Source organism: Hemitrygon akajei, chromosome 18 (genome assembly GCF_048418815.1).
Source record: "Hemitrygon akajei chromosome 18, sHemAka1.3, whole genome shotgun sequence".
Classification (NCBI taxonomy): Eukaryota; Metazoa; Chordata; class Chondrichthyes; order Myliobatiformes; family Dasyatidae; genus Hemitrygon; species Hemitrygon akajei.
Window position 1 is genome coordinate 72,053,464 of NC_133141.1, and position 13,314 is coordinate 72,066,777.

General features: G+C 50.8%; 1 protein-coding gene across 2 annotated transcripts in view; it reads right to left on the reverse strand.

Moving 5' to 3' along the window:
* Positions 1 to 13,314, reverse strand: part of LOC140741517 (uncharacterized) — a 131,477-nt gene that overhangs the window by 65,047 nt on the left and 53,116 nt on the right. For both annotated transcript variants that reach the window (XM_073071807.1, XM_073071808.1), the window contains one exon: positions 6,516 to 6,585. In XM_073071807.1, the coding sequence (XP_072927908.1) occupies positions 6,516 to 6,585 (70 nt within the window). The remainder of the gene's footprint in view (positions 1 to 6,515; positions 6,586 to 13,314) is intronic.

Genomic DNA, 13,314 nt, shown 5'->3' on the forward strand with positions numbered 1-13,314 from the left:
GTACTCTCTCAGGTCCTGTTCACCCTGTACACATCAGACTTCCAATATAACTCGGAGTCCTGCCATGTGCAGAAGTTTGCTGATGACACGGCCATAGTGGGGTGTGTCAGGAATGGACAGGAGGAGGAGTATAGGAAACTGATACAGGACTTTGTGATATGGTGCAACTCAAACTACTTGCGTCTCAATATCACCAAGACCAAGGAGATGGTGGTGAACTTTAGGAGATCTAGGCCTCATATGGAGCCAGTGATCATTAATGGAGAATGTGTGGAGCAGGTTAAGACCTACAAATATCTGGGAGTACAGTTAGACGAGAAGCTAGACTGGACTGCCAACACAGATGCCTTGTGCAGGAAGGCACAGAGTCGACTGTACTTCCTTAGAAGGTTGGCGTCATTCAATGTCTGTAGTGAGATGCTGAAGATGTTCTATAGGTCAGTTGTGGAGAGCGCCCTCTTCTTTGTGGTGCCGTGTTGGGGAGGAAGCATTAAGAAGAGGGACGCCTCACGTCTTAATAAGCTGGTAAGGAAGGCGGGCTCTGTCGTGGGCAAAGTACTGGAGAGTTTAACATTGGTAGCTGAGCGAAGGGCGCTGAGTAGGCTACGGTCAATTATAGAAAACTCTGAACATCCTCTACATAGCACCATCCAGAGACAGAGAAGCAGTTTCAGCGACATGTTACTATCGATGCAATGCTCCTCAGACAGGATGAAGAGGTCAATACTCCCCAATGCCATTAGGCTTTACAATTCAACCGCCAGGACTTAAGAACTTTTTAAAAGCTATTATTAATGCTTTTTGAGATAGTGATTTAGATGCATATCATATTTTTTTACTGAGTTAAGTATTGTATGTAATTAGTTTTGCTACAACAAGTGTATGGGACATTGGAAAAAAAGGTGAATTTCCCCATGGGGATGAATAAAGTATCTATCTATCTATCTATCTATCTAAAGAGGACATACTGTGTTAATGGGAACTTTTTAAAGGAACAAATGGAAACACACACAAAATGCTGGAGGAACTCAGCAGGTCGGGCAGCATCTACGGAAGTGAATAGACAGTCAATGTATTGGGCCGAGACACTTCATCAGGACTAGAGGAGAAGGGGAAAATGCATAATATTTTTTAAAAAAGCAGGGCGAGGTGAGGGCAAAAGGGAGGGATGGCGAGGGGGAGGAGGGTGAGGGGAGGGAGACAGGGTAAGCCATGTGTGGGAGGGGGGATGAAGTGAGTAGCTGGGAGGTGATGGGTGGGAAAGGTAAAGGGCTGGAGAGGAAGGAATCTGATCGGAGAGGAGAGTGGACCATGGGAGAAAGGGAAGGAGGAGGAGACCCAGGGGGAGGTGATGGGTGGGAAAGGTAAAGGGCTGGAGAGGAAGGGATCTGATAGGAGAGGAGGTGGACCGTGGGAGAAAGGGAAGGAGGAGGGGCACTGGGGGGAGGTGACGGGTGGGAAAGGTAAAGGGCTGGAGAGGAAGGAATCTGATAGGAGAGGAGGTGGACCGTGGGAGAAAGGGAAGGAGGAGGGGCACCAGGGGGAGGTGATGGGTGGGAAAGGTAAAGGGCTGGAGAGGAAGGGATCTGATTGGAGAGGAGAGTGGACCGTGGGAGAAAGGGAAGGAGGAGGGGCACCAGGTGGAGGTGTTAGGCAGGTGAGATGAAAAGGCAAGAGGCCCGAGTGGGGAATGGAAGAGGAGAGGATGGGAGTGGGGGGGTGAAAAACAAAAATAACCGGGAAGTAGAAATTGACGTTCATGCCATCAGGTTGGAGGCTACCTAGACGGAACATGAGGGGGTTGCCTCTCCACCCTGAGAGTGGCCTCATCGTGGAAGGAGAGGGGGCCACTGTAGCTCGCTTTACCTTCCTCGAACAGAGCCAAGTGTTCCTCAGCTCTTTGCTGCTAAGCGGCACTGGTGTTTAGGAAAATACCATTACTGGTACGTAGATCAGAGGGAGCCAATATTCAGGTGTTCAGGGAGCCAATGTCCCAATAAGATTTGACAGCAAGAATCCTACTGGACGAACAGAGGAACCTGGGGGGGGGGGGGGGGGAAGCACCCCATAGTCACAAGGAGAACTTGCAAACTCCACACAGACAGTACGCCAGCTCAGGGTCCAACCTTGGGTTGATGGAGCTGAGATGGGGGCTAAACCACTGTCTATAAGTGTAGCAGCAAAATCGGGCCATTTGGCCCATCGAACCTGCTCCGCCACCTTTGCACGCAGACCGGGTTTGAGGACAGACAATAGGCCAGTCTTTACATAAAACACTTGCTGTTTATACAGTCTGCGCATAAGTCTCAGGCACACGTAGATATAACTAGGGAGCCCAAGGCTTTTGCATAGTACTGCAGTAATTTTAGTAATTTTATGTATTGCTCTTTACTGTAGCCACAAAACCCCCCCCCCCAAATTTCATGACATATATGAGTGATGATAAACCTGGGTCTCTATTGTGGACTGAGAGTGGGAAGGGGGGGACAGGGAGAAGGGAATCATGGTTGGGAAAAGGGGAAGGGAGAGGGAAGCACCAGAGAGATTCTGTAATGATCAATAAACCGATTGTTTGGAATCAGATGACCTTGCCTGGTGTCTCAGGGCTGGGTGTGTCTGCCCCACCCCCCCCAACCCCTGTCACTCCTTCTCTGCCACCTGTCCCACACCCCTCCCGCGGCGCTCCACCCTCGCCATTCCCAACATCCTTTGCTCCTGTCGGATTTGCACACTCGCACTCAGCTCTATGTGCGCCTAAGACTTTTACACAGTACAGTACATCTTGGTGTGTGTACAGAAAGAGACGTCAATTTGATGGACCCTCAAAGATCAAGAACCCTATCTACCTTCCTTGAACAGAGCCAAGTGCTCCACATCTCTTTATTAATGAATACACGGGCCACTGTGAACGGGCAAGGATGTGGCAGACAGAAACCTGTTGGCCTCCGTCGGTCAGGGTCGACTACGGATGTTGCGACCCAGTTGTCTAGGTACGCAAGCCAGGCCAGTACGATACGGAGGGCGCGCTGATGCCCGTGTTGCGGGCTCCCCCCCTCTCCACGCGTCCGATGAACCCAAAGGAACGGCAGAGACCGACACAGTCTGGCGCCAGCGGCGTCGCAGGAGTTGGCAGTCAGCGTTGAACTCAACACACGACAACGTTAGGAATACTAGCTCCGAATTCCACCCCCCCCAGCATGCAGGTGGAGAATCTGCACACTCCACTCCTACATTACCCGAGCGAGCGAGGTCAGGATCAAGCTGGAGTCGAGAGACGGCAGTCCTGCTGGCTGTCACACCGTGGCTACAAGACCCACTGGAGCAGAATCTGGCCATTTGGCCCATCGTGTCTTCCCTACCCCCCCCGGCTTTGGGCGTCCGTCGGGTCTGAGTGGAGCCCATGGGTCTGCTTTCAGAGCGAGCACTTGCTGCTCGCACAGTGCAGCGCGTGCTCGAGAGCCTAGACACAGCAGTGAACCTCCTCTGACTTTAAGTGCTCCACAGCTCTTTCTTCCCCTTCTTCAGCCCATCCGGGGCTAAGGCCAGCGACAGCAGCTCGCCCGAGGACCCCTGTCCTGGGCCAGTCTTTCAAGGCCGCGCCCACTGACCATCCCTCCTCTCCCAGGAATGAGGTCTCTGGGGCCCCCGGAGGCCCGGGTCTGTCTTCAAACACGGGATGAGCTCGTCCCTCCTCCTTTCTCGGCCAGGCTCGGGACCGCCCACACCTCTTTGCTGGAGGATTGTTGACGATGGCGGACCGCACAGGGAGCGGCTGGGCAAAAAACGACCGCGACGGCCATTTGGCCCATCGAGTCTGCTCCACTATTTCACTGCGGCTGAGCCATTTCCCCTCTCAGCCCCAAGCTCCTGCCTTCTCCCCATATCCCTTCCATGCCCTGACCAATCAAGAGCCTGTCGGCCTCTGCCTCAAATACGCCCAGCGACTTGGCCTCCACAAGCTGCCGCCTCTGGTGACGGACTTCCACAGATTCACCGCAAGTGGTCGGTCTCACACAGCACCTTGAAGGTGCAAGAAGGATATTTCAGGGCTCAGGGGCTTGCCACTCAAGGGGCAAATGCTCATCTCTTACCCGTCTTCCAGAGAACTGCTGGGGCATAGTGCCCACTTTCCTTAGATCCTCCAGGAAGGAACTGGATGCAGAAGAAAGACCTTGCAGGAGAACAGACGCGCGGTAGCAGTAAGGCTAATGCTTCACGGCGCCGGTGAATCAAGGTTCAATTCCTGCCACTGCACATTGGTTATTTTCCCGTCTTGGTTATTTATGGCTTTTCATAAGTTCTGCTGTATTTCTTTATATTCCTGTAAATGCCTGCAGGGTCATTAAGAGAGCTTTTGGCACACTGGCCTTCATAAATCAAAGTATTGAGCACAGGAGATGGGATGTTGTGTTGGTGAGGACCAATCTGGAGTATTGTGTGCGGTTTCTGGTCACCGACCTACAGGGAAGAATTAAAGGTGGTTGAAAGAGAACAGAGAAAGTTTACTAGGATATTGCCGGGTCTGGAGGATCCGGGTTGTAAGGGGAAAAAAATCAATAGATTAGGACTTCATTCCTTGGAACGTAGAGGATCGAGAGGAGATCTGATAGAGGTGTATAAAATTATGAGGAGTATAGATAGGGTATATGCAGGCAGGCTTTTTCCACTGAGGTTGGGTGGGACTACAGAGGTCATGGGTTAAGGGTGAAAGGTGTGAAGTTGAAGGGGAACTTCTTCACTCAAGGGGGCCTTGAGAGCGTGGAATGAGCAGCCAGCACAAGTGGGCCCACCCGAGATCGATTTCAACATTGAGGAGACGTTTGGATGGGTACATGGATGGTAGGAATATGGAGGGCAATGGTCCGGGTGCAGGTAGATGGGAGGGGGCAGTTTAAATAGATTGGCATGGGCTAGATGGGCCAAAGGGCCTGCTTCTGAGCTGCACTTTCCTACGAAGCTATGGAAATGGGTAGAAAATGGTGACGTACACATACTCCTAATAAATTTCCTTCCAGCTTCCTGTGAGGAGTTTGTGCCTTGTGCTGCGGTTCCCTCCCCCATTCCAAGGGCGCGCGGTTAGAATCCGCGTTAAGTTGCGGGCTTGCCGCGTTGGCGCCAGAAGCACGGTGGCACTTGCGGGCTGCCCCCGGCACATCCTCGGACCGTGTTGGTCGCCGACACGGAAGGTGCACTTTGCTCTACTTTCCGTGGTACACGTGACTGTTATGACCCCAGCCCCCTCCTTTGTGAGATTCGCAAGAGCCCTAGTCAAGGGGGGGGGTCAAATGACCCAAGAGAGAGAGGGAGACGTGCTGAAGACCACGTTCCCCCGGGAAGCAGAATAAAGCGACTCTTTGACTATTGTCTCATGAAGACCACGTGTAAAGCCCTCGGGCAAAGTGGGCTGGTCGCTCAACAAGACAAAAGCCTCGGACATAGCCATTGTCTTGGGAGACACCTTTGTGGGATAAGGAACTGGCCTACGTGCAAAATCTCAGGGCAATGTGTGATGGGTGATGGGGGAAGGATTGCCTCGCCCCCCCCCCCCCCACCCTGATGGACATCTACAACCCTGCCAGTCCAGATAAAAGGTGGGCTGCCGAGGCGGGGCGCCAGACGCACCAGAAGATACGCGAGAATTCCTGCGACAGCGTTTTGAGAGCGACAGCCGGTGGTGGGGTTCGTGTGCGTCTTTTCCTTGCCTGGGATTGGCGACCTCACCACGGAAGAACGGCCTAGCTACAGGGGAAGCCACAGATGAGAGTCCATTCCCCAACGAGCCTTCCGACTACCTCCTACAGGTTGGAAAACCTGTCGAGTAAATGTTTCATTCTCTCTCTCTCTTTCTAACAAAAGTGCACCAACGCGACACCACAACAACGGCAGCTGGTGGAACTGCAGTGACCGCAAAGACTTTGAAATATCCAGTAAACAATATATATCTACATTACCCCTAGACAACGATAGAGCTTATTTCTGATTGATTATTACTATACCTGTGCTGTAGATTGAGTTGTGACGACGTACATGATCTGAATGTTTTGTATTAACCATGCGTTTGTGCCCCTTTATAAATAAAAACGTTTGAAAATAGTAGTATCAGGCTTCAGCAGACCCATCTATCTTTGCTGATAAGTCACCCGGTTACTGGGGAACGTAACATGACGAAGGTAATCTTTCGCTGTATGAGTCGGTGAGCGTACGAGGACGGGCAGGCAACGTTGGCACTGGAAGCACGCTGGCAATTGCGGGGCTGCCCCTACCACATACACAATCCTGGGACTGCGGTGGTCGCCATCGTACGTTTTGATGCTTTGTCGTGGGGTGACAGATGGAGTTCGTTCTTAACACTTAAGTTGTGCCCTGTGGAAGAGGCAGAAGCACAACCAGTCTCCGTTCCCTCGCCACATCGTGTCTAAGTCTGAACAGCAACCTCAGGCGAGGCTCCCACAAATTCCCCTTTCCCTCAGCCGGGAAGTCCACACAACCTGACTGCCAGGCGTTCGCTGCCTCACCTGAATGAGCTGGAGTCGCTCCTGCGCAGCCTTCAACTCACTCGCCGATTTATTCTTCACTTCCGTCAGGCTGCAAGACAAGATGCCAGAAATGAACTCGGAGGCCATTTTATTGGGTATTCCCGCTCGCGAATGCAAACACCTTACCGGCCAATCACGTGGCAGCAACTCAATGCAAAAAAAAAAATGCGCGCAGACTTGGTCAAGAGGTTCAGTTGCTCTTCAGACCAAACACCAGAATGGGGGTGGGGGGTGGGAAGAAACCTGACCCAAGTGACTTTGACCGTGGAATGATTGTTGGTGCCAGATGGGGTGGTTCGAGTATCTCAGAAACTAATGATCTCCTGGGATTATTTATTTACTGAGGTACAGCGCGGAACAGACCCTTCGAGCCGCGCTGCCCAACAATCCCCCAATTTAACCCTAGCCTAAGCATGAGGCAATTTGCAGTGATCAATTAACCTACCAACAGGTACGTCTTCGGACTGTGGGAGGAAACCAGAGCACCCGATGGAAACCCACGCAGTTACAGGGAGAACGTACAAACTCCTGACAGACAGCGGCAGGAATTGAACTGGGGCCGCTGATACTGCAGGCTGCTGTGCTGACCACTACACTACCCAACGCACAACAGTCTCTGGACTTTACAGAGCAAAACCCAAAAAAAAAACCCCCCCAAAAAACCCAGTCAGTGGCAGTTCTGGGGGACAGAGGTCAGAAGGGAATTATAATCTACATTCAGTGACCACTTTATTAGGTACGCCTGCTCGTTGTTGCAAATATCTAATCAGCCAATCACGTGGCAGCAACTCAACGCACGAAAGCATGCCAACATGGTCAAGAGTTTCTGACCAAAGGTCAGAATGGGGGAAGAAAAGTGATCACAGTGACTCTGACCGTGGATTGATTGTTGGTGCCAGATGGGGTGGTTTGAGTATCTCAGAAACTGCTGATTTCCTGAGATTTTCACACACAACAGTCTCCGGAGTTCACAGAGAATGGTGCGAAAAGCTTAAAAAACAAACTTCTGGATGTTCTGTGGGTGAAAACACTTTGTTAATGAGAGAGGTCAGAGAAGAACGGCCAGACTGGTTCAAGCTGACAGGAAGGCGACAGTAACTCAAATAACCGCGCGTGACAACAGCGGTGTGCAGAAGGTCATCTCTGAACACACAACACGTGGAACCTTGAAGTGGACGGGCTACAGCAGCAGAAGACCATGAACATACACTCAGTGGCCACTTTATCAGGTACAGGAGGTAGTTTAATAAACTGGCCCCAGTGTACAGTATATACAAGTCAAAAATAACTTGCCCTATACAGGTGTCCCCCGTTTTGCGAACGTTCGCTTTACGACAGCTCGCCATTACGAAAGACCTACGTTAGTACCTGTTTTCGCTAACCAAAGAGGATTTTCGCTTTTTTGAAAAAAAGACGCCCGCTTTATACGTGTGTTTACCCCGAGAAAGACGATAATGACCACGAAACCTTGTGCGGGCAGTTGTTTGCATATGTGTGTATGTGCGTAGGCGTGTACATGCACATGCATGTAAGTGCCGATCTTTTTTTTTTCCAAACTGACTTTGACTCGCTGTCTTCCCGAGTTTGATAAGTGAAACTACACCGTACATACAATATTTCTACTTTATATAGGCTGTATATTTATCATATCATTCCTGCTTTTACTATATGTTACTGTTATTTTAGGTTTTATGTGTTATTTGGTATGATTCAGTAGGTTATATTTTTGGGTCTGGGAACGCTCAAAAATTTTCCCCATATAAATTAATGGTAATTGCTTCTTCGCTTTCTGACATTCTGGCTTACGAACGGTTTCCTAGGAACGCTCGACCTTTGAATAGCGGGGGAAACCTGTATTAGATTTGTTTCCACAAAAGGGAAAATTTCTATACATGATGGGCATGTTGAATACATCCATGTAAAAATGAAGGTCTTCTATCTTTTCCATTTTTCCTGAGGAGACTGAGGTCCTTTACCATCTGCCGGACGATGCGGAGGATGTTCTACGAGGCTGTGGTGGCCAGTGCTATCATGTTTGCTGTTGTGTGCCGGGGCAGCAGGCTGAGGGTGGCAGACACCAATAGAATCAACAAACAGATTCGTAAGGCCAGTGATGTTGTGGGGGTGGAACTGGACTCTCTGACGGTGGTGTCTGAAAAGAGGATGCTGTCCAAGTTGCATGCCATCTTGGACAATGACTCCCACCCACTCCATAATGTACTGGTTAGGCACAGGAGTACATTCAGCCAGAGACTCATTCCATCGAGATGTAACACTGAGCGTCATAGAAAGTCATTCCTGCCTGTGGCCATCAAACTTTCCAACTCCTCCCTTGGAGTGTCAGACACCCCGAGCCAATAGGCTGGTCCTGGACTTATTTCCACTTGGCATGATTAACTTATTATTATTTAATTATTTATGGCTTTATATCGCTATATTTCTTCACTATTCTTGGTTGGTGTGGCTGTAGCGAAACCCAATTTCCCTCGGGATCAATAAAGTCTGTCTGTCTTCCCCACTCAGAGAAACTCAAATGAACCAAAAATACTGGGGATCCACGCCTGTAGCCTCTATGTCCTAGAAACTCAGCAGGTCAGGCAGCATCCGTGGAGGAAAATAAAGAGTCAACATTTCCAGCCAAGACCCCTCGTCGGGACTGGGGGGGGGGGGGGGGGGAGGGAAGAAGCCGGAATAAGGTGAGGGGAGGGTAGCACAAACTGGCAGGTGATAGATGAGGGCAGGTGAGGGGGTAGACAGGTGAAGGAAGAACACGGAAAACCCTATGGATGCTGGAAATGCAGAGCAACACACACACACACAGGAGAAACTCAGCAGGTCAGTCGGCACCTGTGGATGGGAAGAACCAGTCGCCTTTTCGGGCCGAGACCCTTTGTCAGGACTGGAAAGGAAGGGGGAGGAAGTGAGAATAGAAAAGGTCAGGGGGGAGAGAAAGTGATAGGTGAAGCCAGGTAGGTGGGAAAGATAAAGGGCTGGAGAGGAAGGAATCTGATAGGAGAGAAGAGTGGACCATGGCAGAAAGGGAAGGGAGAGGGGACCCAGGGAGGTAAAAGGCCGGCGTGGGGATTAGTAGAATCTGGTAGAGAAAAAAAATTCCCTCCCTCTCCCCTCTTCTTCGACTCTCCACTCTGGCCTCTCAGCTCTTCTCACCTGCCTGCCACCTCCCCCTGGGTCCCCTCCTCCTTCCCTTCCTCCCACGGTCCACTCTCCTCCCCCGTCAGATTCCTTTCTCTCTAGCCCTTTATCTTTCCCACCCATCACTTCCCCCTGGTGTCCCTCCTCCTTCCCTTTCTCCCACAGTCCACTCTCCTCTCCGATCAGATTCCTTCCCCTCCAGCCCTTTATCTTTCCCACCCATCACCTCCCCCTGGTGTCCCTCCTCCTTCCCTTTCTCCCACGGTCCACTCTCCTCTCCGATCAGATTCCTTCCCCTCCAGCCCTTTACCTTTTCCCCACCCACCTGGCTTCACCTATCACCCTCCAGCTATCCTCCTCCTCCCTCTTTGTGCTGGCGTCTTCCCCAACCCCTCTCCGGTCCTGATGAAGAGTCTCGGCTGCCCATTCATTTCCACAGATGAGGTAAGAAGCCGGCAGGCGATAGGTGGAAGAGGTAAAGAAGGAGGAATGTTCTGGTCACCGAATTATAGGAAAGATGTCAACAAAATAGAGAGAGTACAGAGAAGATTTACTAGAATGTTACCTGGGTTTCAGCACCTAAGTTACAGGGAAAGATTGAACAAGTTAGGTCTTTATTCTTTGGAGCGTAGAAGGTTGAGGGGGGACTTGGTAGAGGTATTTAAAATTATGAGGGGGCTAGATAGAGTTGACATGGATAGGCTTTTTCCATTGAGAGTAGGGGAGATTCAAACAAGAGGACATGAGTTGAGAGTTAGGGGGCAAAAGTTTAGGGGTAACACGAGGGGGAATTTCAGAGAGTGGTAACTGTGTGGAACGAGCTTCCAGTAGAAGTGGTAAAGGCAGGTTCGATATTGTCATTTAAAGTAAAATTGGATAGGTATATGGACAGGAAAGGAATGGAGGGTTATGGGCTGAGTGCAGGTCAGTGGGACTAGGTGAGAGTAAGTGTCCGGCACGGACTAGAAGGGCCGGGATGGCCTGTTTCCGTGCTGTAATTGTTATATGGAATCTGATAGGTGGACCGTGGAAGAAAGGGAAGGTGGAGAGGGAACAGAGGTTAGCAGGGGGGCGGGGGATCAGAACGGGAAATGGGAAAGAGGGGGGGGAGGGTCACTTCCCGATTACGTGGGGATCCAGGACCGGACCTGACTGAATGACCGGGCAACAGCTGGGTAAAGGGGCAGGGGGCCAGTCAAGGAGCTTCTCTTCCTACACCAGTACCGCAAAGCACCGTCAGTGTCCGCCAGACACTGAGGGGGCACGGTAGAGTTGTGGCCAGCCAGACGCTTTCACCGTGGCAGCAACCCCGGGTTCAATTCCCGTCGCTGCCTGGGAAGAGCTCGTACATTCTCGCCCTGTGACCGTGTGGGTTTCCTCCCAAAATTCCTTCCAGTTCCTGGGTGTCACAATCTCAGGGGACCTGTCCTGGGCAACAAAGACAACTGCGAAGAAAGCACGGCAGCGCCTCTACTTCCTCAGGAGTCGGCGGAGGTCCGTCGAAAACCTCGGCAAGCTTCTGGAGATGCGCGGTGGGAAGCGTGCTGGCACGGCCTGGTATGGGGCACCGAGAATCCTACAAAAGGCAGGTGGATTCAGCACACTGAGCCCATCCATTCCTGCAGGAAAGCAGCATCCATCATCGGGGGCTCCCACCACCCAGGCCACGCTCTCTTCTCAATGCTGCCATCGGGGAGAAGGTACAGGAGCCTCAATACCCACAGGTTCGAGGACGGCTACTGCCCCTCAAGCATCAGGCTCTTGAACGAAAAGGCCTCATTCGAGGCCTCTGTTACATTATTATTTCATGCTCATTATTTATTTATATCTGCATCTGCAGAGTTTACAGATCCCCTTTACGGTTACTATTCTATAGATTTGCTATACGTATGCCCACAGGAAAAAGAATCTCAGGGTTGTATGTGGTGACCTGCACGTACCCTGATAGTAAATTTGACTTTGAACTTTGAAATTCCCAAGGCGTCGGTGTCAGGGTTGGTCACTGGTGGATGTTCGACGTTGGCATGGCGACTCTCACGGGCTGCCCTCCAGCACATCCTCAGGTTGACACAGATGGCAAATTTCACTGGATTTTTTTTTTGGACAAGTAAAGACAAACTCTCTTAAATCCCCTTCAAGAGCAAGGAACGAAAGGCACAACATGGGGACATCCTTGCATTCAACCTGACTGCTAAAATGTCAACAGGACTGAATCCCCGAGCGTTCTAATGACCAGAGTCGTAGCCCACACGTCGAAGGATGGAGATCAGTGCACCTCCGCGAGGCCCTGACCACAGCCGCCCGCTGTGGCCACGGTCGGCCCAGTCAGATTCAAGTGTGGTTTACTCGAGTACAGATTTCAGATGCCAACCCTCCCAGGCAGAGTGGGGGGGGGCGGGGGTGGTCTCTGCGTGGATATTCCCTGTTCAACGGCCACAGTGTAAGCCCCCAGCATCCCAGCCAGAGTCTACCACTGAACCGAAGAGAAAGAAGCTATCTGTCATGCCTGGGACCCTCCTACGTGCCCGGGTTTCGCTGCAGAACGACGGAAGTTCACGGGATACTCGAGCTTCGCAGTTCAGAACAAGTCATCAAAGTACACACACATCGCCGTGTACTACCCCGAGACTCACCTTCCTGCAGGCATTCACAAAGAAATACCATGGAATCAATTTTTAAAAATCTACACGCAGAGACAGACAACCAATGTGCAGAAGAAGATGAACTGTGTGAGTGTGGGAAAAAGTTAGGTAGATAAATGAATAATGTTGAGAGAGTTGATCATAGATTCCTCGAAAGTGAGTGCACAGGAGTCTCATAAGATGGTAAGATAGAGGAGTAGGCCATTCAGCCCATCGAGTCTGCTCCGCCATTCAATCATGGGCTGATCCAATTCTTCCAGTCATCCCCACTCCCCTGCCTTCTCCCCATACCCTCTGATGCCCTGGCTGATCAAGAACCTATCTGTCTCTGCCTTAAATACACCCAAAGACTTGGCCTCCACAGCCACTTGTGGCAACAAATTCCACAGATTTACCACCCCCTGACTAAAGTCATTTCTCCGCATTTCAGCTCCAAAATGGACGTCCTTCAATACTGAAGTCATGCCCACTTGTCCTATAATCCCCTACCATGGGAAATAACTTTGCCATATCTAATCTGTCCAGGCCTTTTAGCATTCGGAATGTTTCTATGAGATTTCCCCCCCTCATTCTCCTGAACTCCAGGGAATACAGCCCAAGAGCTGCCAGACGCTCCCCTTCCATAACCCCATTCATTCCTAGAATCATTCTTGTGAATCTTCTCTGAACCCTCTCCAAAGTCAGTATATCCTTTCTAAAGTAAGGAGCCCAAAACTGCACACAGTACTCCAAGTGTGGTCTCACGAGTGCCTTATAGAGCCTCAACATCACATCCCTGCTCTTATATTCTACACCTCTAGAAATGAATGCCAACATTGCATTCGCCTTCTTCACCACCGACTCAACCTGGAGGTCAACCTTTAGGGTATCCTGCACAAGGACTCCCAAGTCCCTTTGCATCTGTGCATTTTGAATTCTCTCCCCATCTAAATAATAGTCTGCCTGTTTATTTCTTCCACCAAAGTGCATGACCGTACACTTTC